This window comes from Ovis aries, chromosome 3 (assembly GCF_016772045.2).
Source record: "Ovis aries strain OAR_USU_Benz2616 breed Rambouillet chromosome 3, ARS-UI_Ramb_v3.0, whole genome shotgun sequence".
Lineage (NCBI taxonomy): Eukaryota > Metazoa > Chordata > Mammalia > Artiodactyla > Bovidae > Ovis > Ovis aries.
Window position 1 is genome coordinate 16,839,028 of NC_056056.1, and position 23,310 is coordinate 16,862,337.

General features: G+C 48.4%; 1 protein-coding gene across 14 annotated transcripts in view; it reads left to right on the forward strand.

Annotated features, from left to right (window-relative positions):
- RNF144A (ring finger protein 144A) overlaps positions 1–23,310 on the forward strand; it is a 133,731-nt gene that overhangs the window by 72,503 nt on the left and 37,918 nt on the right. For 7 of the 14 annotated variants that reach the window (XM_060413809.1, XM_027966484.3, XM_027966486.3 and 4 more), the window contains one exon: positions 23,039–23,187. The exons of 2 other annotated variants lie outside the window; for them this stretch is intronic. In XM_060413809.1, the coding sequence (XP_060269792.1) occupies positions 23,050–23,187 (138 nt within the window). In that variant the 5' untranslated portion in view covers positions 23,039–23,049. Of the gene's footprint in view, positions 1–1,622; positions 1,786–23,038; positions 23,188–23,310 lie in introns of all 14 variants that reach the window. 5 more of the 14 variants (XM_060413812.1, XM_060413814.1, XM_042245756.2 and 2 more) reach the window with 4 other exon arrangements.

Sequence of the window (23,310 nt, forward strand, 5' to 3'; positions counted from 1 at the left end):
GCTAAAGTTACTGGTCTGCCTCCTCCACCCCACCTCCCCCTCCTCTTCATCCCAAGGCCGGGTTTGGGCTGAGCTTGCTCGTGGGCACGTCAGCTCCGCAGCGAGACTGGGTGGCAATCCTTAATGCTGCCATGTCTCATTGTTCACTTGTCAAACTCTGGGAGACAGCTTTCCCCCAGCCTACAGAAGTGATGTTTACGTAACTTCTGGCATTCACCCCACCCCTCACCACCTTCAGCTGCACGTCTCCCTATGTGTAACTGACTTTTCTCTTTTAGACAAGCTCCTATGTGTGTAACTGACTTTTCCTTTTTAGACAAGCTCCTATATGTGTAGCTGATTTTTCCCTTTTAGACAAGCTCCTATGTGTGTAGCTGATTTTTCCCTTTTAGACAAGCTCCTATGTGTGTAGCTGATTTTTCCCTTTAGACAAGTTCCGAGTGGGTCGGGCTGAGCGGACACAGCCCCAGGTGGTTTCTTCTGTGGGCTGATAGCTCTTTTTTGGGGTCGGGAACCTGGGATCAGGCTCCTTGGCAACCCTTTCCTGCTCTGTGCTCCCTCCTGCCACTTGCTGGCCTTTCTAGCTTACACACCATCTTATTATGTTGCTGTGCCCTTGGTTGAAAAGGCAGCCAGCTGTGTCTCTGGTCATGTCCAACCCTCTGGGGGGGTGCTGTCCACATCTCCCCGGGCTGAAGGGGACTCATCCCTGGGCTGTGTCCAGGCCCAGACTCCCAGAGGAAGACCTCTCGTAGATGCTTGTGGCTGGCAGAGCAGATGATAGGGCAGAAAAGAGATGGTGGGGTCGGTTCTCCAACCGCCCTTGGCTAGAGTGATGTGCCTCCTGAACCAGTCTGGAGAGAACAATCATAATAACAGCATCTTTTTTTTTTTTTTGAGGGCTATCAGTTCAGTTCAGTTCAGTCGCTCAGTCGTGTCCGACTCTTTGTGACCCCATGAATCGCAGCACGCCAGGCCTCCCTGTCCGTCACCGACTCCCGGAGTTTACCCAGACTCATTTCCATCGAGTCGGTGATGCCATCCAGCCATCTCATCCTCTGTCGTCCCCCTTCTCCTCCTGCCCCCAATCCCTCCCAGCATCAGGGTCTTTTCCAATGAGTCAACTCTTCACATGAGGTGGCCAAAGTATTGGAGTTGACGGCTATACTTACTGTTAAATCTACTTATTTTTAATTGGAGGATAGCTGCTTTACAATATTGTGTTGGTTTCTGCCATGCATCAGCACAAAGCAGCGTATGCTGAATAGCCAGTGGCCGCAGACACCATTGCTGGCAGTGCTTATAGGACCCTAGAGTTTATAGGTTGGAAGAGTGGGATTCTGGAGCCAGGATACCCAGGCTCTGACACTTAAGACTGAACCGGCTGTGGAGCTTCAGTGCCTCAGTTTCCTTTTCTGTAAAATGGGAAGAAGAGTGCGTGTACTTCACGGTTGGTGGAAGTACTGAGTGAAGCAGTACGCATGTTACGTAGTTTAAGATCGTGCCCTGGGGACTGTGAACTGATGTTCAGCTTCTCTGATTTGCCGCCATCCCGTGGTTGGGGGGCTGAACTGGGATTCAGACCTGATGGCCTCGGGTCCTAGACACTGTCTGCTTTCCAGGAAAGGCTGCTGTCTGGCATACAAGGTCCCCATGGTGCCTTGGGCCCCTTGGATAAAGAGACTTGGGATCTTTTTTCAGAAGTGCCGCCAGCTGTTCAACCACAGACTTCGGGCTGCACTTCCTTAGCTCATCACAGGTGTACGGGACCAAGCACAGCCAAAAGTAAGTAAATAAATAAAATGATAAAAAACGGTATGTTAATAAAAGAGGGAGGGGTTATAGGCATAATTATGGCTGATTAGAGTGGTATGACAGAGACCAACACAACATTGTAAAAATGAAAAAAGCAAGGTAAAACAGTGACAGCTTTGTTACCATCTTCAACCATGTTTAGAGAAGGCCGGGGGTCAGAAACGGGGGAGGTGGGGACAGGATGCTCCCATAGGTGCCTGCACCAGGGCCAGGATGTGGCCCTTGGTCTCCCTGATGCCCGGCCTGCCCATGGGTGAGGAGCTGCTTCTGTCTGATTGGGGGATGTGGCAGTGGAGTCTAGCCTTTGCTGTGGAGACCCTTGAAACAAAACTCAGAGCAGAAACTGTCTGATCCCCTGTGGGGAGCATCTTCCGGCATCTGGTCTACGTCTTTGCTGGGCTTTTGTAGCATGTCATTCGCTAGTGGAAGGGAGGAGGCAGGACTTAGCTGTGTGGGAACCCTGGGTCCCACAGCTTCCAGGCCACTGTCGTGCTTGTGTGTTGAGGGCAGCCTGGAGTCTGCTCATTTATCAGCTCCATCTCATTGACACTCTGTGGGATGGCCTGGCGCAGTTCACTCACCCCTGTTCACCAGGAGTGTCTTAACTGAACACACAGGGTTCGTAAGAAGCAAGAACGGCGGTTGGAGTGTGGGCCTTCATGCCGCTGAGGTTATTGCTGCTTCAGGACAACCTGAGCTACACCCAGTCCATTTCTGTTCAGAAAATAAGGAAGTGGACCCTTATAGTTAGCAGGATTGAGTCCACCCCTGCCTCCATCACTCAGCCTCCTGGACCCCCAGCGCTCCCGCAAGGGAGGGGCAGTGTTTCTTGGAGCTGTTGTATGATTAAGTGGCTCATGAATATGTACACCTTGGAAGTTCTCAGTCAATGTTAGCTGTTATTGGGATGTCTTAATCTTTGTTTGGGACTTCCCAGGTGACACAATGGTAAAGAATCTACCTGCCAATGCAGGAGACACACATTTGATCCCTGGGTCTGGGAGATCCCCTGGAGGAGGAAATGGCAACCCACTCCAGGATTCTTGCTTGGGAAGTCCCACGGACAGAGGAGCCTGGTGGGCTACAGTCCCAAAGAGTCCAACACAACTGAACAGGCACACGCACAATCTTTGTTTGAATTGATGTTGCTTTGTTTTCTTTGTGAGAAAAATAAGACCCTTCCCCAGAGGCTGACGCTGTGAACACTGTGAAAGTCCTGTTCCTCTGTGAGCTGACAGGTCTCTGTCTAAAACCTTAGCTCTGACAGGCAGAGGATCAGAGAATGTTGACAATAAGTGGCAGATTTTAAATTTGGAGTAGAGCAGATATACACTGACATTTTGGGAACTCTGAGCTAGCTCAGAGAAGAAAAACACTCTTAAAACCATTTGAAACTTTTACATACTTTTAAAATGCATCCCCTGACCTTGACATCCCTAGGCAATGTGTAGAATGAACAGGCTTTATCCCTTGATTGAATTAACACCGAGCAAGAGATCCTCTGTTTATGCTAAATGACTATGATAGTACAGTCTGTTTTATTAAAGTCTCTGTAAGCTTATCCATGTAGTTCACAGTCAGTTTTATTTAAAGGTAATAACTGAGTCCTGTTTGCCAGCTGGGCCTTTTCACTCTCTCCACCCCCGCCCAGTCCAACCTGTTCGGTAACTGTTTTAGTTAGGATTTGGGTATTCCTAAGGTGTTCTTTTTTTTTTTTTTTTTTAATTGAAGTATAGTTGAGTTACAATGTTATGTTAGTTTCAGGTGTATAGCAAAGTGATTCAGTTACACACACACACACACACACACACACACACACACACATTCTTATTCAGATTCTTTTCCCATTATAGGTTATTATAAGAAATTGAGTACAGTTCCGAGCGCTATACAATAGTTCCTGTTGATTATCTATTAATATTTTATATATAGTAGCGTATATGTGCGGAGAAGGCAATGGCACCCCACTCCAGTACTCTTGCCTGGAAAATCCCATGGACGGAGGAGCCTGGTAGGCTGCCGTCCATGGGGTCGCTGAGGGTCGGACACGACTGAGCGACTTCACTTTCACTTTTCACCTTCATGCATTGGAGAAGGAATGGCAACCCACTCCAGTGTTCTTGCCTGGAGAATCCCAGGGACGGGGGGAGCCTGGTGGGCTGCCGTCCATGGGGTCGCACAGAGTGGGACACGACTGAAGTGACTTAGCATAGCATAGCATAGCATAGTGTATATGTGTTAATCCCAAACTCCTAGTTTTCCCTTTTTCCCCTTTGATAACCATAAGTTCGTTTTCTATGTCTGTGAGTCTATATGTTTTGTAAGTAAGTTCATTTGTATAATTTTTTTTTTTAGATTGCACATATAATCGATATCTTGTAAGAGCTGTCCCTCTTAATCTGGCTTAACTTCACTTATTATGACATAATTTAGGTCTATCCATGATGCTGCAAATGGCATTACTTCATTTTTTATGGCTGAGCGATATTCCATTGTATACTTATAAGGCATTTTCTTTATCCAGTCATCTGCTGATGGACATTTAAGTTGCTTCCATGTCTTGGTTAATTTTGAAGAGTGCTGTGGAGAACACTGGGGTGCTTGTATCTTTTCAAATTATAAATTTTTCTCTGTATATACCCAGGAGTGGGATATGGTAGCTCTATTTTAACTTTTTTAAGGGACCTTTATACTGCTCTCCATGGTGGCTACACCTGTACATCTAATGTTTCTTTTGCAAATATAAATAAGTGCAAATATACACAAAATTCAGCATATAATATACATGTTCTATACTTCACGTTTTTAATTTACTGCATCATGCAGATCTTCCCTTTTTAACTTGTAGGATGTTTCTCCTCCTTTCTGCCATCACCTAGTACTGCATTCCAGGGTTGTTTCCCTTGGTTTATTTAACCTGTCTCCTATTTGGATTCTTTTCCATCTTTTGGTATTTCAAACAACACCACAGCAACAAACTTCATACTCTGGTCGCGTGCCCTCGAAGTAGGATTTCTGGATCAATGGGCAAATATAGATAAAGTGTTGGTAAATTTTAAAAACAAAACAAAACAGAGTACCTTTTAATGTGTTGTATCATTTTGAACTCCAGTGGGTCAGGAGAGCAGTTATTGACCTACAGCCTCGTGGATGAGTGTTTTGCAAAACGTTTGAATGTTTGCTGGGTAGAAAATCGAGAAATGGCATTTTATGTTGTGAATTTGCATGTTTTAGGACTGTGTCCCTCTGGGGGATACTTGTCTTTTTTCCCTGTGAACTGTCTCTTGTTCTTTGATCATTTTCTATTACTGTTCTTTCATCTCTGTTTCTAAAACTCTGTATAAAGGAGATTAACCGGGATAAGTTTTGCAACTGTTCCCTGAAACTATTTATTTTGACTTGCCTTGGGTTTGTAGAAGTTTTTGAGGTCATATAATTATATGTATGACTTTCCGGGTGGCTCAACACTTAAGAATCTACCTGACAAGGCAGCAGAAAGGGATTTGATCCCTGGGTCAGGAAGATCCCCTGGAGGAGGAAATGGCAGCCCACTCCAGTATGCTTGCCTGGAGAATCCCACGGACAGAGGAGCCTGGAGGGCTGCAGACCATGGGGTCGTAAGGGTTTCCTCAGAGTCTCATTGGTAAAGAATCCACCTGCAATGCAGGAACCGCAGGAGATGTGGGATCGATCCCTGTGTCTGGAAGATCCCCTGGAGGAGGGCGTGCATGGCAACCTACTCCAGTATTCTTGCCTGGAGAATCCCATGGACAGAGAAACCTGGCGGGCTATGGTCCATGGGGTCACAAAACGTCAGACACGACTGAGTGACTAACACTTCACACTTTACTTCATCTTCGCTTCGGTGGCTCAGTGGTAAAGAATCAGTCGGCCAGTGCACGAGACGCAGGAGATAAGGGTTTTGATCCTTGCGTCAGGAAGATCCCTTGGAGAAGGAAATGGCAGCCCGCTACAGTGTTCTTGCCTGGAGAATCACATGGACAGAGGAGCCTGGTGGGACCGTTTCAGGAAGAGCAGAATGTCTCCTCATTGTAAGGAGGCAATGACTCCACGTGTGTGAGTGTGTATCCTTTCTTTGTCTCTAGAGGCTAACATAGCTTATGATTTTTATACTCCTTTTCCACTCACCAAAATTGCACTAAGGCATTGGTTAAGACTGCAGAATATCCTCCTGTGACTCATGGTTTTCCACTCTTCTGCTTTTACTGGTTTGATATTTCTTTTTAAAAATTACATGTATGGTCTGAAAGCCTTTTATCTATTATGGGAAATGCTGTGACAGATATTTTCATGCCCATAGTTTTTTTCATGCTTTATGGATGGATTCCCAGAAATGGGATTACTTGATCAGAGGAGCTGAATGTTTTTAAGGTCCTTGATAAATATTGCCTGCTGCCTCTCAATAGCATACTATCAGTGTGTGTTACCGTTAGTCATGTGTGTTTTCCTGTTGGCTCCACGACTGCAGAGTTTGGGCTTCCCAGGTGGCTCAGTGGTAAAGAATACACCTGCCAGTGTAGGAGACATGGGTTCGATCCCCGGGTTGGGAAGATCCTCTGGAGAAGGAAATGGCAACCCACTCCAGTACTCCCAACTTGGGAAATCCCATGGACAGAGGAGCCTTGGGGGCTACAGTCCGTGAGGTCTCAAAAGAGTCAGACACGAATGAGCAACTCAACAACAACCATGACTGTGCTCAGATTATTATAGTTAAAAACAATGCAGCTGATTTCATAGGTGGAAAATCCACCGTTATCATTTTCCATGTAAGTAACTCAAGCTGCAGAGAGCTTAGCAGATGTGTCAGGGTCGCAGAGCTGGCTATAGCCAGTGTCCTGGTCCCCAGGAAGAAAGAGAAAGCTGGCACGTTTCTACATGAATTCACACCGAAGCACAGGTGACTGGAATTGCTTCTTTGGACAGTTTTCACATACATTGAGTTGGGCCAAAATGAGAAATTTTATTTCCCAGCAGAGAAAATCACACCTAATTGCTAATTTAGTAGTTACTGAGATATCCACTCAGTAAGTATTTCCTTTTCACGTACAGCCTGTAATACCAGGTAGTGATACGACGTGGACATAGCATCCTTTCTGTCCTGGTGACATCTCTGGTAGAGCAGTGATCCTTCCCACATGTCCCCCCCCCCCCACCAGGCCCCCTCCTCCCTGGCTTTCTCCCAGGTATGAGTTCATTAGATAGATTGTGCCTACCCATTTTTATGGAGCACCTCCTCTATGCCAGGGCTGTGGGACCTGAGAGAGAGCAAAGCCAGTGAAAATCAGTTTCCTTGAGGAATGTGTCTTCCCGACAGGGCGACAGAATAAACAAGATAAGCAAATTACGCTGCAGACACTGATGGGCGCTGGCAGGAAGAGAAGATGGAAGCATGTGTGTGCACGTGGGCTTGAGGGTCTCGTATGTCTCCTGCACCGCTGGGTGGGGGGGGCGGTGATCAGAAGTTTATAAGCAGGAGAGCGAGACCCGATGAAGCAGCGTCTTGCAGACACAAGGTTGCTGCGGAGCCCAGAGAAACAGCGCCCCCCACCCCAGCCCCTCATCCCTCAGCATCTCTGGATAAGTGGCGAGCAGATCTGGAAAGGAGACCTGGGCGCCTGTGGGTGAGGGTGTCAGTGGTCTTCCACGGCCCGGGGGCACCTGGACCTGCTCATTCTTGGATTGTCAGGAAGCTGGCAGATGGCCCTGAATGCCAGGCCCTGGAGTCCTGTGATAACCTAAGAAGGAGGAAAACATTGTCTGGACCTGGTGGGTCTTGTTATTGTTGGTGCTGTAATTCTATACTAACGATTCTCAAGTGGCCAGAGCTTTACATCCTTGAGAGAACGTAGTCCCTTTAGACCCATTATCATGTCAACAACTTGGTCCTTCCCTGAAACAGACTCCTCCACATCTGTTCTCCGTGAAGGAAGGCTCCACGCACAGGGACACCAGGAGCCGGTCCTGGGAGTCCAACTCAAGCTTCCACCCAGGGCTGGAAATAAATACACTGTTTAGACTTGCTCTATTATGGGTATTCCCAGCAGGAATGCTCCCCACCTTGGAAGCTGGTGTTTTCTTGGGAATAATTGGAAGTTTGCATCTCTGTTTCCCTGCAGGGGAGGTTGCGTCAGTTTATTGATTACCTCCTATTCCCTCACGGGTGGGCTTCCAACAAAGCTGCGTGTTCGGTAGAGAGTGAGCTAGGTCTGCAGGCGGAGCTCTGGCCCTGTTGGTCCGGGGCCTTCTCTCTGCGTGCATCTTCTCTAAATGAAAACTCCTGTGTCTATACCTGCGGGGGATCTTTGTTGCCATGTCAGAACTAATATTGAGTAAGTTTTGTGGCTTTTCTATCTAACAGAGCCCCCAGTGGTGTCTCGCTATGGTATGGAGAGAGGGGATGGGCAAACTGTTGGCACAAGGGGACGAGACGGGGTTTGTGGCATTGCCTTGATCCCGTCTCTCTGTTCTAACTTGGGTTTCTCTCTCTTCATCAAGTAAGCCCATCGGTGCTTGGGGTCTCTTTATAACCAGCATCAGAAAAGTGAGACTAGAGCAGTCATGGTGTGCTCTGAGTCCCTGCTGGAATGTGAGCTCTAGACTGGTGGGCGAGGGCTGAGAAGGCAGCTTGACGTGGGGGAGTGAGGAGGGGCTCAGGGCTGGATGGGATGGAGCACGACCCTTCCTGACCTCCTAATCTTGGCCACACCCCTGGACCCCCTGGATGCCGAGTTTTCAGTCTTGTCCAAGTCCAAGGACACACCAACGACCCAGCCTTCCTCACAGAGACCAGGAGGATGATAGATTTTTTTTTTTTCCCAATTATTAGAAAGTGCAGTGCCACGGCACTGAGCCCGGGGAGGACAGAGAAGGTTGTGAGATTGTGATACGTTGTCTCATCAAGGGAGTTGAGCTCTGGATTGATTTCGGTGTCTCGGCCAACTCGATAGACTATCCTTCCCCTCGTGGGGGCCAGACACCTCTTCTTGTAACCAGAGGGCTCTCATTGATGAAAACATGTTTTTAGGTAAAAAATATGACATTTTTAACATTCTTAGGTTAAAACGTCAGTGGCTTCCCTCCTGCCCCCAGAGGGTGGCTGGCCTCTTTTGTCATAAGAAGGTGGAAGAGCCAGGTTAGCAATTGGCTTTTTAAAAAACGCTTTATTTTTGTTTTGTGTATTCATTTTTGGCTGCACTTGTCTTCATTGCTGCGCGCACAAACTCTCCAGTTGCGGTGAGTGGACACACACTTTGTTGTGGTGCGCGGCCTTCTTTCTCATTGTGGAGGCTTCTCTTGTTGCGGACTGCAGGGCTCTAGACTGTGGGCTTCAGTAGTTGCGAAGCACGGGCTTAGTTGCCCACAGCACATGGGATCTTCCTGAACCGGGGAGCGAACCTGGGTCCCCTGCATTGGCAGGGGGACTCTTAACCACTGGACCACCGGGGAAGCCCCTGGCATTTGGCGTTTCTGTGCAGCAGAGGCAGAGGGGTTTCTCCAGGCTCTTGGGAGCCCCCACCAGCCCATCAACTGTCCGAGCCATGGGCGTGTGAGAGCCTTCGGTGGACCCGAGGGCAGTGTGGATGTTGGTGCAGGAAGAGAACGTGGCTTGGGAAGTCAGGAGACTGGGTGTGAAGCCTGGATTTACCATTTGAGACTTTGGACAAATGGTCTTACCCTTCTTGAGCCTCTTCTCTTCATCTGTTACGTGAAGATAATTGAGCTGACTTCCTGTCTCTGATATGTTGGTTACCAGCTACACAATCGGAGAAGGCAATGGCAACCCACTCCAGTACGCTTGCCTGGAAAATCCCCTGGACAGAGGAGCCTGGTAGGCTGCAGTCCATGGGGTCGCTAAGAGTCAGGCACGACTGAGCGACTTCACTTTCATGTTTCACTTTCATGCATTGGAGAAGGAAATGGCAACCCACTCCAGTATTCTTGCCTGGAGAATCCCAGGGACAGAGGAGCCTAGTGGGCTGCCGTCTCTGGGGTCACACAGAGTCGGACACGACTGAAGTGACTTAGCAGCAGCAGCAGCAGCTACACAATAGAAAGTGGTTTTGAACAGGTATTCAGAAACATCACAGCTAATCACAAGGTTATCTGGAGATGCTAGTCAGCCTTGTTTGATCAGAAAATAGATCTGTCCTCTTCACCCCAATGAAATAGATAATGCCCCACTGAAGCTAGTATTTTTGTTTTGTTTTGTTTTTCTACCTAGTTAGTTGGCAGTAAAGGAAAGAACAAAATGCAGCCATGTATTTCTTTGGGTAGGTATTTTAAACTCTAGCTTGATAGTACCCACTGTTCTCCTGCAACTTATGTTCTAGGGGGAAGGAAATGATAAATAAATGAAGAAGTGCTTGTAGACAATTCCTGGGGTAACATCAGGAGGGGCAGGGGACCAGCAGGGATAGGATGCAGGCAGTTTTATGTAGGCGATCAGATGACTGAAAGATGGTGAGCGATGTATTGATCTACAGGTCATGGGTTCTGGGAAACAAAGTTTTGTGATATTAGTGTCATAAATGTCATACAGATGAATTGACGTGGGATTCTTTAGGCTTGTTACAAGTTCTTGTTTTCTAAACACAGGGGTCCTTTAAGAGTTCCCAGACCTTTAATAGCTCCCAGTGATGAAAAAAGATGCTTTTGGGTGCAAAAAATGACACTTTCAACATTCTTAGGTTGAAACATCAGTTTTACGTTACTCAATTATTACACTGAGAGTATAGCTGAGCCCGTGGATTCTGCCTGTCTCGGGGCGCAGCGGGTTATAATTTCCTGGTGATTAAGAGTGAACCCTGAGTATACCCAAAGGTATAAGTGAGAGTGTGGAGACAGCCTAGGGAGGATACTTGTCATTAAGGTGTTACAGTGTTCCCTGCAATGAGGACCACTCCAGCTCTTCCCATGGGAGGTGTGTGTCTCTCCCCTGTCTGTGCTGCTAGACGTCAGAGGTCACTTCTTCCAGATCTAAGGACACAGAGGCTCAGACCATGAGCTGATTGCACTTGTGTATGTCTGGTCCTTGTGTGAGCTACTTCCTTGGCATGCTGCTAACAGGAGAAGCGGAATTTAAAGCTTCCTGTTTATTTTCCCAATAGAAGTCTCCTGGACGCTGAGGGTGTGTTGCTGGGCCCCCTCATTTGCACCTGCTACTGTCTTTCTAGAAGAAATCCTTAGAAGCCCGTGGGTGTCCATGAGCTGGAGCACCAAGGACGGGGCACTCAGAGCTGACTTGTCCAGGCAGCGCCCATCCTCTGGCCATTATATGTTGCTGTCATGTGTGAAGGCAGAGACAGGGCCCAAACCTCTAGTTCTGTCTCTTCCTGCCTTCAAATCTCAGGAGGTTTTGGAGGGCTGCTCGTGGTTACACATGTTTGAAGCGACATTTCTAGGATGTGGTTTCGGGCCCTGGCCTTGGTCCTGACCTTGAACCCCCTCTCCTGGATGATACTGGCAGGGGTTTCCTGTTTCTGAGCCTCACCCAGGAGTCCTCGCTGGCATGTCACCAGTCATCCTGGTTTTGTCTTTAGAGAACCTGGCAGATATTTGTCCTCACCGTCATCAACTCTTACCACCTGTGTGGAGTTTATTGTATCCACTTACTTCTGTGTTTTTAGAAATACTCCCTTCTCTCATCTGGTCTTAAAAAGCAAAGACCTTAAAAAGCAAATAAACCTGTTGGAAGAAACTTAGATCTTGGAGTGGTGCAGTAAGAAATCTGCTCTATGTATTTGGAAGTCCCAGATTTTGCTTAATTATCTGACTAAACTATGTCAGGGAAGCTAAAACCATCTGCAACTCAGTGTTGATAAAAGGGCGAATCCACTTGCCTTTAAACTGATTCCCTGTCATTTTATACCTTTTGCGTGCATGCTGTGCTAAGTCGTTTCAGTTGTGTCCAACTCTTTGCAACCTCATGGAGTGTAGCCCGCCAGCTTCCTCTGTCCATGGGATTCTTCAGGCAGGAATACTAGAGTGAGTAGCCATGCCCTCCTTCAGGGGATCTTCCCGACCCAGGGATTGAACCCATGTCTCTTATGTCTCCTGCACTGACAGGTGGGTTCTTCACCACTAGCACCACCTTTATTGGATCCTTTTCCCTTCATGATGCGATCCTCAAAGGCAGGTGCTTGCCCAGAGAAAAGGCTCTGGTTGTTTTCCGACGAGCTGTGTGGGTAGTGCCTCTGACTCTTGTAATCCGGAGTCTAGAGCTGTGTTTAGATCCTTAGGGAAACCTAATGCCAGCTGGCTCACTGCTGCTCCTGAGTAGGTGGAGGGATTTGAGTGTAAACATAGGCGTGGCCATGGGAAGGACTGGAGGTGGACTTTCGGGGAGTTCTTAGAAAGGGAGGGCCACGAATGTTTAGGTGGTTTCATGGGCAGACAGGGCTCCCAGCCACAGGCATGCCTGAACTCCCAGGTGGATCTGTGGCTTCAGGGCTGATCCTTCAAGAGATTATTTTATCCTCTGGCTCGCTCTCTGAGATGTATCCTCACTGCCCTGAAGCCCCTCTCTGCTGCTGTAGACACAGAAGCCAGGCTTCTCACTGAGCTGGGTGACACCTTCCCGGGAGGGTGGAGAAGGGAGGATTAAAAGCTTGGGGAATCCTGGGGCCAGGTCCCAGCCAGAGCTCAGATGAGGATTGCTGGCCCGGGAAGGTCCAGAACAGGTCCTGGGAGGGCAGGGGCGATGTGTGGAGAGGGTCCAGTGGGCAGCGGTGCTGACACCAGAACCCTGGCTTCTAGAATCTTCACAGAGACCTGTGTCCATGCCCCTGCACAGTCCCTACTCCGTGATGTCCTGCTCTGTTAACCCAAAGGATTGACAAGCTCCATACCCAGGACTTTCCCAGGCTCATTGTCATAGCAACAAGAACTCCACTTGGTTGCCTGCAAGGAAACAGCCCTGAGTCTATCCTGCTCCCATCTGAACTGGCCAGAGCTGCTCCCCGACCACCTGCCATCACCCAGGACTGACTAAAGGGGCCGGAGGACGCAGGTGACACGCCTGTGCCCTGAAGACTGCCCTTTGATTGGCAGAGGGTGATCGGGATGGATGAGAGCAGGGGCTGGCCCATGCTGGTCATGCTCTATCATACGTGTATTGACATGTGCTGTTGCTCTTGTCTGTGTGTCCTTGTCTGAAAAACAGGAGTGGAGACCAGGGGTCACTGTGTCCCTGACAAAATGTGGTGATGGTGCACTCAGGGTGGTATGTGACCACGTAGAAGGTTCTGGGTGGGCTGGGGTGGGGTGGGATGGCCACTCAAGCTCTGAGCAGGCCCCTAAGCAGCAGGGAGTAAGGAAGTCATCCCTAAAGGACACATGATGCTGACCCCCATCAGCCTTGAAACATGATGACTTTGTGCCTGGCTTTGAAAGGGTTGCTTGCTGCTGGCCGGAGTGTGCCATCTGCAGTGGGAGTGATTGTTTCTTTGGGTGTCCCGCTGCACCCCGTTCCAGGACGGAGGTCAGAAGGGCAGCGTGTCTGCGGGAAGCAGACGGTGAGCAGGAAGCCACGGGGACCCTTTGCGCTCTCCTGCAGAGTGTTTGTCCGACTTAGAAGGGAAAGAGTGCGCTCCTGGCCACTTATTTCTGAAGATGAGCCTCCGGTGAGAGAGATACAGCTCCCGGCAGCAAGTCTGCAGGTCTGGAGGGAGGGTGTCCAGGCCCGAGCCTGGCCGGTGTTGGAATGTCCCTGAGGCCTTCTTCAGCAGGATTTCTGTCGTGTCCGTGAGGGGCTCCCTTTCTGTCACAGCCCCGGCGGCGGCAGGAAGGTGCGCTCTTTTGGCTTCGGACCAGCCCAGACTTTTTCTGGCAGGGGAAGTGCAGACTCAGGGCCCTGAGATGGGGCTGCAGGAGGGGCAGGCTGCTCTGTGGAAGGAAGCGGCTCCTTCAAGTCCCCCTTCCGCTCACCCCCGAGCCTCTACCCTTCCCCTGCCCGACCCCACCCCACGCCGTGAACTTTGGTGCCCAGTAATAGATGCTTCACGAAGGGACTCCTCTCCCCATCACCTATGCAGGGACATTTGAAAGGGACAGAGCTCCCATTCCTGGGTTGGCTTTTTAAACCCACTTTTGTCACTTTTATTGACTAATTGTAAGTAATACAGATATTTTAAAAATATAGTTCAGTTCAGTTGCTCAGTCCTGTCCGACTCTTTGTGACCCCATGGACTGCAGCACACCAGGCTTCCCTGTCCATCACCAACTCCCAGAGTTTACTCAAACTTATCTCCATCATGTCAGTGAGGCCATCCAACCATCTCATCCTCTGTTGTCCCCTTCTTCTGCCTTCAATCTTTCCCAGCATCAGGGTCTTTTCCAGTGAGTCAGCTCTTCGCATCAGGTGGCCAAAATATTGGAGTTTCAACTTCAGCATCAGTCCTTCCAATGAATATTCAGGATTGATTTCCTTTAGGATGGACTGGTTGGATCTCCTTGCAGTCCCAGGGACTCTCAAGAGTCTTCTCCAACCTTACCTTCCTCAAACACAGGGTCTTGCAGGGACATGGGTGATGGAGCAGCCTGGCAAGGGAGTAGCCCTGCCGGGGGAGTCTTCAGGACAGGGTCGGGGCCGCAAATGAAGTGGGAGGGGCTCTGCTTCCCGGGGAATGACTGGCTCCCTTCAGCCATCCACGCTTTAGCACAAAGAAGCTTCTGAGCCACTGTTAACAGAGGTGAATTCATAGTGCTCGTAAAATGGTCAGAATCTCTCAGAGGCAGGAGGGAGCTAGACAGAAGATCCCAGGGTAGATGAAGGCAAGTGTCCTTACCCTGAGTGCAGTGTGGGACCCGTGGACCACGGAGTATCCCCTCAGCACCGTGCAGCCTGGACACCCTTCCCTGCGCAGGACAGTCTGCAGCTGTTTCTCCAGTGAATCTAAGACCTCGTTCTGTGCCGAGTGCACTTGGACAGGCCAGCACGCTCCCTGCTCCGTGGGCCCCTTGTCTTCTGTCTGAATACTGGGGAGCCTGTGACAGTGAAATGATTTAAAAGTTGTTTTTATTTTCTTTTTAACCTTGATGCTGTGTGGCTGTGCTTATGTGGTTGATGATGTGTGGACAAAACAAAACATGATTTTTTTTTTTTTTTTTGTCCAGTGGAGACAGCCTGTAGTACAGCTTCTTGGAGTGTTACTGCGTTCATTAGCACCTCAAGATCCACATGGGGTTGGGTGGTTAAAAATATACACACTAATCTGCCCACTTATAGTTAATCCCATGGCCTCTGATTTTTAGTATCACAATTAATAGTACTGTTTGAGGTAGAATCTTAAAAGAAAAAGATACAAATGAATTTATTTAGAAAACAGAAATAGGCTCACAGACATAGAAAACAAACTATGGTTACCAAAGAGGAAAGGGGGTAGAGAAGGATAAGTTAGGAGTTTGGGATTAACATATACACACATGTCATAATAGATAACCAGCAAGGAGCTACTGCATAGCGCAGGTTACTAGACTCAATATCTTATAATAACCTGTAAAGGAAAAGAATTTGAAAAAAGAATATATATCCGTATATATGAATCACTTTGCTGCAGACCCCAAACCTGCACAACATTATAGATCAACTGTATTCCAATTAAAAAAAAAAGTTAAAAACAAAAATATTGCTGCTTGGGGAAAATACAATCTTAAAACAGATTAAAATTTTAGACTCTTAAAATATTCCCAGTTGACTCTGCATTTTATTAATAATAGGGCTGTCGTGTCTGACTCTTGCAACCCCATGGACTGTAGCCCTCCAGGATGATCTTCCCAAACCAGGGATCGAACCTACATCTCTCTCATCTCTGGCACTGGCAGGCAGATTCTTTTTTTTTTTTTTTTTGGCAGGCAGATTCTTTACCAACTGTACCACCAGGGAAACCCTTTAATAGGCTTATTTGGGTTTAAATAAAAACAAAATTTTAAAATAAATGTTTTATTTTAGGGCAACTCAGATGAACAGATTCGGTTTTTAGATTTAGATGAACAGATTTGACTTTTTAGATTTATAAAACTGATGGAAATCTCTAGGGACTTACCATACAGAAGAGTTTTAGGTTCACAGCAAAGTCAAGATAAAAATACAGAGTTCCTGCATAGCCCTCACCCTCCCCTCCTCCCCCAGCACACAGCCCCCACCAGTGCTGACTTCCGGCCCCCACCAGAGGCACATGTGTTACACCTGGGCGCTGACACATCATCTTTGGGGCTGGCAGAGGGGGCTGCCTCCCCCTGATCCTCGCTTGCTCCCCCAGAGAGAGTGATGGCAAAGAATAAAGGAAGATCTGTACACAGAGTCTAACCTAGCCTGGCAGACACGGATTGCCCAGTACCATGGTTTTCAGAGTTGATCGTGTGTTGAGCTTCTACCGCCATGGACTTCTGGCTGGGAGGTGCCTGGGGCAATGCAATCCTGTGGAATCACAGACCAGTGCTTCTCAGATATACTGCGATGGGAACTCCCTGGAAGACTCAGGTTGCTTTGTCTTCTCCTGCTCCCTCTGCCGGGGAAGAACATGGACACACCTCAGTTGGCTTTAGGGCAGTAGGGCTTGTTGGAGGAGGTCCTGAGAGTAAAGGGTGGGTGTGACTGGCTGGCCACCTGGTTTGGTTTCCCTTTCACTGCTGTGCTTTGAAGGGGTGACTGAGGGTAAAGAGGGACGTGCAGGATCCGTAGCCCCAAAGCCCGAGGCTGGGATGTGTATTAGTTGCTCAGTCATGTCAGACTCTTTGGGACCCCTTGGACTGTAGCCTCCTAGGCTCCTCTGTCCATGGGATTCTCCAGGCAAGAATACTGCAGTGGATTGCCATTTCCTCCTCCAGGGGATCTTCCCAACCCAGGGATCGAACCCCAGTCTCTTTCATCTCCTGCACTGGCAGGCAGATTCTTAACCACTGAGTCACCTGGAATGCCCCAGGGCTAGGATGGTTCTGGTCAAATAACCACATCATACCTTTATGACTGTCTCCCTCAATGGGTTCTTTTCCCTCCTGGCTGTTTCTCATCCTTGTAGACCTCTCTTCACCATGCACCCTCTTTGCATAACCCCATGGTGCTTAATGAGTGACTTGCTTTATAAACATTTTGAGTTGCTTAGATTGAATAATACTTATAATTGACCAGATGTTCTTAAAATAGTTTGTTGTTTCATTCGTCTTGACGTTCGCATTAGGAAAACAAAGACTGTTTTTTTCTTGCATTGTGCATTGTGAGTTTCTTTGCCAACTCCTATTTCAAGTTTGCAGCTGCTCAATGTTTGCAAGGTCATATTCAGCCCATCCTGTGTGTCGGGAAGGTCGTGATGGGCTTAGACAATGTAACTTCTTCTTCTTCTTTTTTTTTTTTTTTTTGGTAAGATATGCCCAGTTGTTGTTCCCTCTTAATCGTGATGATAAGCTCACCTCAGAGAGGGTCTACTCTGGAGGAAAGAATACTGACCAGGTGCCAGGAAATCATGTCTGACCTGCTCCAAGGCTAAATTGGAAGACACGGAGGTGAGGGGCCGCGGCTGACCTGTGCCCAGGGCAGCGGAAGGCCGCACTGTCTCAGGTGAAGTGGAAACCGTGGTCCAGGAAGAAAGGAAGCAAGAGGTCAAGGCCTCTGCGCTGGACTGAAAGTCATGTCTTTGGCCAGACTGTAAACAGGAAAGGCACCAAGCTGCAGGAGAATGAGGCGTCTAGGAAGGGACTAGCCAGGGATGACCTGCGGCCCAGGGTGAGAGGCAGTGTGTGGGGTGGGGCTGTGGGCTTCAAGACAGTGTACAAGAGTAAAGCTCCCGATTTCTGCCAGTTGGGGTGATGTCCAGCCTTACCGCAGCCTGCGCAACTGGAGGCTTCTGAGGTTTGGGTCAGTTTCCTTCTTCCAAAGTAATCTGGGCCCATCAGCATGAACTTCCTGACCCTGAGCCGATCTTATTTTTTGGTTCAGCTTCTCTCCTCACTCTCATTCTCATTGGTTAATGTTCAGGCTCTTCAGTCTAGCACGATGACCTCTGCCTTACCAAGCAGGCACTATGTCCCAGGAATTTTAAATATATTATTTCTCACTCACTCTTCACAACTGTACATGGGAGGTGATGATGTATAGGTTTAACAGAGAGAAAAAAAAAAACAAAAAACAACTTAGTTAAAGTTCATGGAGGTTGAGTAATTTCTCCAAAATCACATGACCAAGTGTCAAGACAGGAATTTGAACCCAGGTCTCTGGGTGACAGACCGTGTCATCCGACGCTTGGCAGGTGACATCTCTGCAGAATCTGGGCCCCAGACCTTGCGGACAGTGTCCACTGCGGCCTGTCCTCAGCTCTCCAGGACAGAAAAGCCAATTGAGCAATCTCTGCCTCCATGGGGACACTTCCAGTCTTAAGTGATTTCTCAGTGCTTCTAATAAAGTTTTGTGATCCCTGTTAGGGCCTAGCTAACATTCTTACACCAAATAATTGATGCCTTTGAACTGTGGCGTTGGAGAAGATTCTTGAGAGTCCCTTGGGCAGCAAGATGATCAAACCCATCAATCCTAAAGGAAATTAATCCTGAATATTCATTGGAAGGACTGATGCTGAAGCTGAAGCTCCAATACTTTGGCCACCTGATGCGAATAGCCGACTCATAGAAAAGACCCTGATGCTGAGAAAGATTGAAGACAGGAGGAGAAGGGGACAACAGAGGATGAGATGGTTCGATGGCATCACTGATTCAATGGACACTGAGCAAGCCTTGGGAGATGGTGAAGGACAGGGAGGCCTGGCATGCTGCAGTCCATGCGGTCACAAAGAATCGACACGACTGAGTGACTGAGCTACTGAACAACAACTTAATCAAAATATAGTTGGTGCTCCGTCCTGTGAGCTTTAAGAGACATTAAGGATTAAAACAGAAGAAGGTACTGGGAAATATAAACAAAAACATCTTGGCCCATGATCCCGGGATCCAAACAACAGTGGACATTTAAAATAATAATAATCATAGATTCAAGGTGCAGGGAAATGTTACCAAAGAAAATAGACTCAGGGAGTGGGGGAATCTTGGCTCTGGTACCCTCTGCACCCTCCAGATTGCTGAATGACCCCTCAAATCAACTAAGTTGCTCTGGCCCCTTTGACTTAAGTTCAAATTATCATGTCTGTTTTAATTATCTGGAAGACTCCAACCATTCTGAAAGCTACTTGAATTTGTATCAGAGTTCTCTTCTTCTTCTTTTTGGTGTTTTCTTCTACAATTTTATTTACTTATATTTGGCTGCACTGGGTCTTCATAGCTGCATGCGAATTTTCTCTCGTTACCTGGGACGGGCACTGCTCTGGAGTTGCGGTGGCTTCTCTTGTTGCACAGCAGGGGTTGTATGGCACGTGGACTCAGCAGTTGCAGCTCCCGGGCTCTAGAGCACCAGCTCAGTAGCTGTGGTACATGGGCTTAGTTTCTTCTTGGCATGTGGGATCTTCCCTGATCAGGGACCAAACCCGTGTCCCCTGGATTGGCAGGCAGATTCTTAGCCGCAGACCACCTCAGAGTTCTCTTCTAACAATGGAAGTTACACTTCAGACTAAGTTGGTCTCCGATATTAACTGACCTGGGAAGAGGCCACTGCTCTGAATTCTGATTTCTGTCTGCCCCGCCAAAGCCCATTCCAGCTGGAATTCGGTAATTCCCCTTGCTTGTCTGAGCTCTCACAGGTCAGGGTCCCCTCTGCTGCTCCGTCAGCCTGGCGTCACTCACACCCTGGGTCTTGTGTCCTCGTGTCTTATCTCCTCTGAGTTTCCACGATCATCCTATGGTCTCTTCCCCTGAGTCCCAGTGCCTTCACTCCACCGGTGCCCTGCCTGGAACCCACAGTGCTTCATCCTAACTAAATATTTGCTTAGTGATACCCGGTGAACTATGACTGTCAAAACACAAGAAGAGGATTTTTTTTTTTTTTTTAAGAGAAGTATCATAACCCTTGTACTTACAACGTGGCACAGTGGTAAAGAATCCAACTGCCAATGCAGGAGATGCAAGAGACGTGGATTTGGTCCCGGGATCAGGAAGACCCGGAGAGAGTCAGTTCCTAGGCAGGTTGATAAGAAGTCCAGGGTCCCCAAGGAGGAGAAAGCTATCTGAAGCTCCTGAGGAGAAAACTACAAATGTGTGTTTGTTGTTGTTTTTTTTTCCTACATTGCTTTGCCTTAGTCAATATAACAATGTATCTTGCTCAAGGACATGTTTCTGCTTAACCTTCTGACTAATCCTGTTGTCTTAAAATGTATATTATGGGAGTGGGTCTAGTAAGACCTTTCTATTGTTAGTTGTAGTCCTGTTAAGATGTAGGTTGTGGAGTGAGTCTGGTGAGACCTTTCTACTATTAGTTCTAATCTGGTTATTTTAAGATGCATGTTGCGGGAATGGGTCTGATAAAAGTATATGAGGCCTTGAAAAGACTAGCTAGTGGGGCTGTCTCTGTCCCCCTTCTGATGTCTCTGTCAGAAGCTTTCTCTGTCATCTTTCACTTTAATAAAACTCTGCTACATAAAAGCTCTTGAGTGATCAAGCCTGGTCCCTGGTCCTGAATCTAAATCTTCTTCTTCGGAGATCACAAATCTGACCTCGTTCACCATAAGCTATCAGTCTCATGGAGGGGGACGTGGCAACCCACTCCAGTATTCCTCCCTTGAAACTCCCATGGACAGAGGAGTCTGACGGGCCACAGTTTATCGGATTGCAAAAGTCAGACATGGCTGAGCGACTGAACATACACACACGTGTACACACCGTGACCTTGAGAATGACTCACACGGGTGGTGGCCACATCCAGGCCCCTGTAGGAAGGACCGGTGTCATCGGTGTTTCTCACAGGCGGATGAGCTGTGACTACATGAGGCATCGCAGGGGAAGGCAGAGGGGGTTTACTGAGCCTTGCTAGGTGTGCCAGGCCTTTCATACGGTCTCTCCTAATGCTGCACCAGCCCTGGGAGATGGAGATTATGGCGCCATCACACAGATGGGCAGACTGAGGTCAGGTAACCCAGCGCCCTATAGCTATGGGTGTTCTGTTGGCCCTGGAAGCATAGAGTCCCTGTGGGGTCATCTCTGTTGTCTGGTGAAAGATGCTCAGACGCTTCTCTCTCCTATTTTGATATCCACCCCCTTTTCACAACTATAGGAAATGCAACTTCCCCTTAAAACTCAAACTTCTCCCCTGCAAAGTTCTCCTCTTCTGAGAATTCTAACCCAGGCTGGTTGCTAGTTTTTCCGAAGTTCCGGAGCACTGATTTCTCGCGTAATCCTAAACTCTCCCTTGTGTTATCAGTTAGCTTTTTATTTGGCAGAGAATGTTCTTGAGTTGAAACTGAATACCCCAAGGTGGAGAACTCTCTCATGTATCTTTGAGACTTTCTAAGATCCGAGAGCCGTTTTGTGTACTTTCTGGTCTTGGGTTGGTGCTGTTCTGTCTTCTTTTCTTCCCCTTGATGTGTTGTATCTTTGTCACTATGTACACAGTCTTCTGGGCTTCCCAGGTGGCCCTAGTGGTAAAGAACTCAGCTGCCAATGCAGGAGACACAAGAGATGCGGGTTTGATCCCTGGATCAGGAAGATCCTCTGCAGAAGGGAAATGACAGCCCACTCCAGTGTTCTTGCCTGGAGAATCCCATGAAGAGAGGAGCTTGGTGGGCTACAGTCTATGGGGTTGCAAAGAGTCAGACACGACTGATGCAACTTAGCACGCACACATGTAAACAGTCTTCTGCCATATGTGTGGAGTTGAATGAGACAAACCCTCTTTTCACGACCTCACAGGCTGGGGGCAATGCAGATGTAGCTTGCTCTCCAAACCTTTTCATTCCTCACTTCAGACAGTGAGGTTCCGTAGGAAAGGATGCCCGCTGTCTAAATCAAGTTAGGTCCTGAGATTAGGATAGCAAATGGTAAGAGTTCAGATGGCCAGGAATTTTATGTGAAATTTTATATGAATCTTTCTCAGTTCTGAATTTGGGGAGCAAGGGGTGCTGGTGGAATAAAGCACGTACTTACCAACGCAGGTGCAAAATAAATGTCTTTAAGGCTTAAATCCAGTGCCAGGGGCAGGATGGGAGAAGCCACGTCCCTGGATGCAAGCATCTGATCCATCAGCAGACAGTTACGGAGGCCACATGGGTCAGAGCTGAGCTGAGAGCTGGAGGCTGACTGTTTCTCTGCCCCCTCGAGCCACAGACAGTGGAGATCAGTGTGTGAACATAGTAATAGGAAGACGCATACTGTCAGGGGAGCACAGACCAGGGGGAACATGGCCAGGGAATGTCGGGGAGGCTGGGGAGGTGAGGGCTGTTCATCCATGGCTCTGTGTAATGTCCACTTCACCCAAGACACTGCGGGATGCACTTGACCCACAGAAGTGAACAAGCCTGACCAAGGTCCCGCCTCCCTGAAGCTCACAGTTTAGACAATCTTCCAGGATTTTCTTAGGAGGCAGTGGTGCATGTTTCTGGAAGGTCAGTTGACACCTGGGCAGTGAGGACAGAGATGGTGTGGGAAGACCATTCCACCTGGAGGACACAGAGCACTGAGGCCAGAGCTTCACACACTGGCTTTCCTGTGGTGTTCCTACAGCAGAAAACAGCGTGACCTGATCAACAGCTATTTTGACCTGATCAGGTCAACAGCTTGACCTGATCAACAAAAGCTTCTCTCTCTGACTTGCTGAGGTCCTGCCCTCCTGGGCTGGGTGCTTGATTGGTGGGGAAGGTATCAATACGCGGAAGGTATATTACCATCAATACGGGGAAGGTATATTACCATCAATACGGGGAAGGTATATTACCATCAATACGGGGAAGGAATATTACCATCAATACGGGGAAGGTATATTACCATCAATACGGGAAAGGAATATTACTATCAATAGGGGAAGGTATATTACCATCAATACGGGAAAGGAATACTACCATCAATATGGGGAAGGAATATTACTATCAATAGGGGAAGGTATATTACCATCAATATGGGAAAGGCATATTACCATCAATACAGGAGAGGAGCATCACCCACAGACCAGGTCAGGGGCCTCTGGCTAAAACTTCTCGGAGGACCCGATGAGGCCTATGAAACTCTGGCCCCTCAGCAGTCACTCGGCCAGCCCCGGGGCCCCAGGTTCAGCCAGGAGTGGCCCTGCCCGGGTTCCGTGCAGGCCACGCGGATCTGACGGCCTGTGCTTCTCTCGTTTCAGACTGCTCTGCCATGAGCGCCGCGCGCGCTTGCCGGCCGTCCTGGGACTTGGCCCTGGACCCACTGGTGTCCTGCAAGCTGTGCCTGGGGGAGTACCCCGTGGAGCAGATGACGACCATCGCCCAGTGCCAGTGCGTCTTCTGCACCCTGGTTGGTCTCGCCGGGAACGCCGGCTTAAAAGGATTTCGGGATAAGCCTTCTGCTTTTGTTTTAGAGACAGCATGCAGGGTCACTCACCATTACGCAGTTTTATTGGAAGGATTCTCTTCTGAG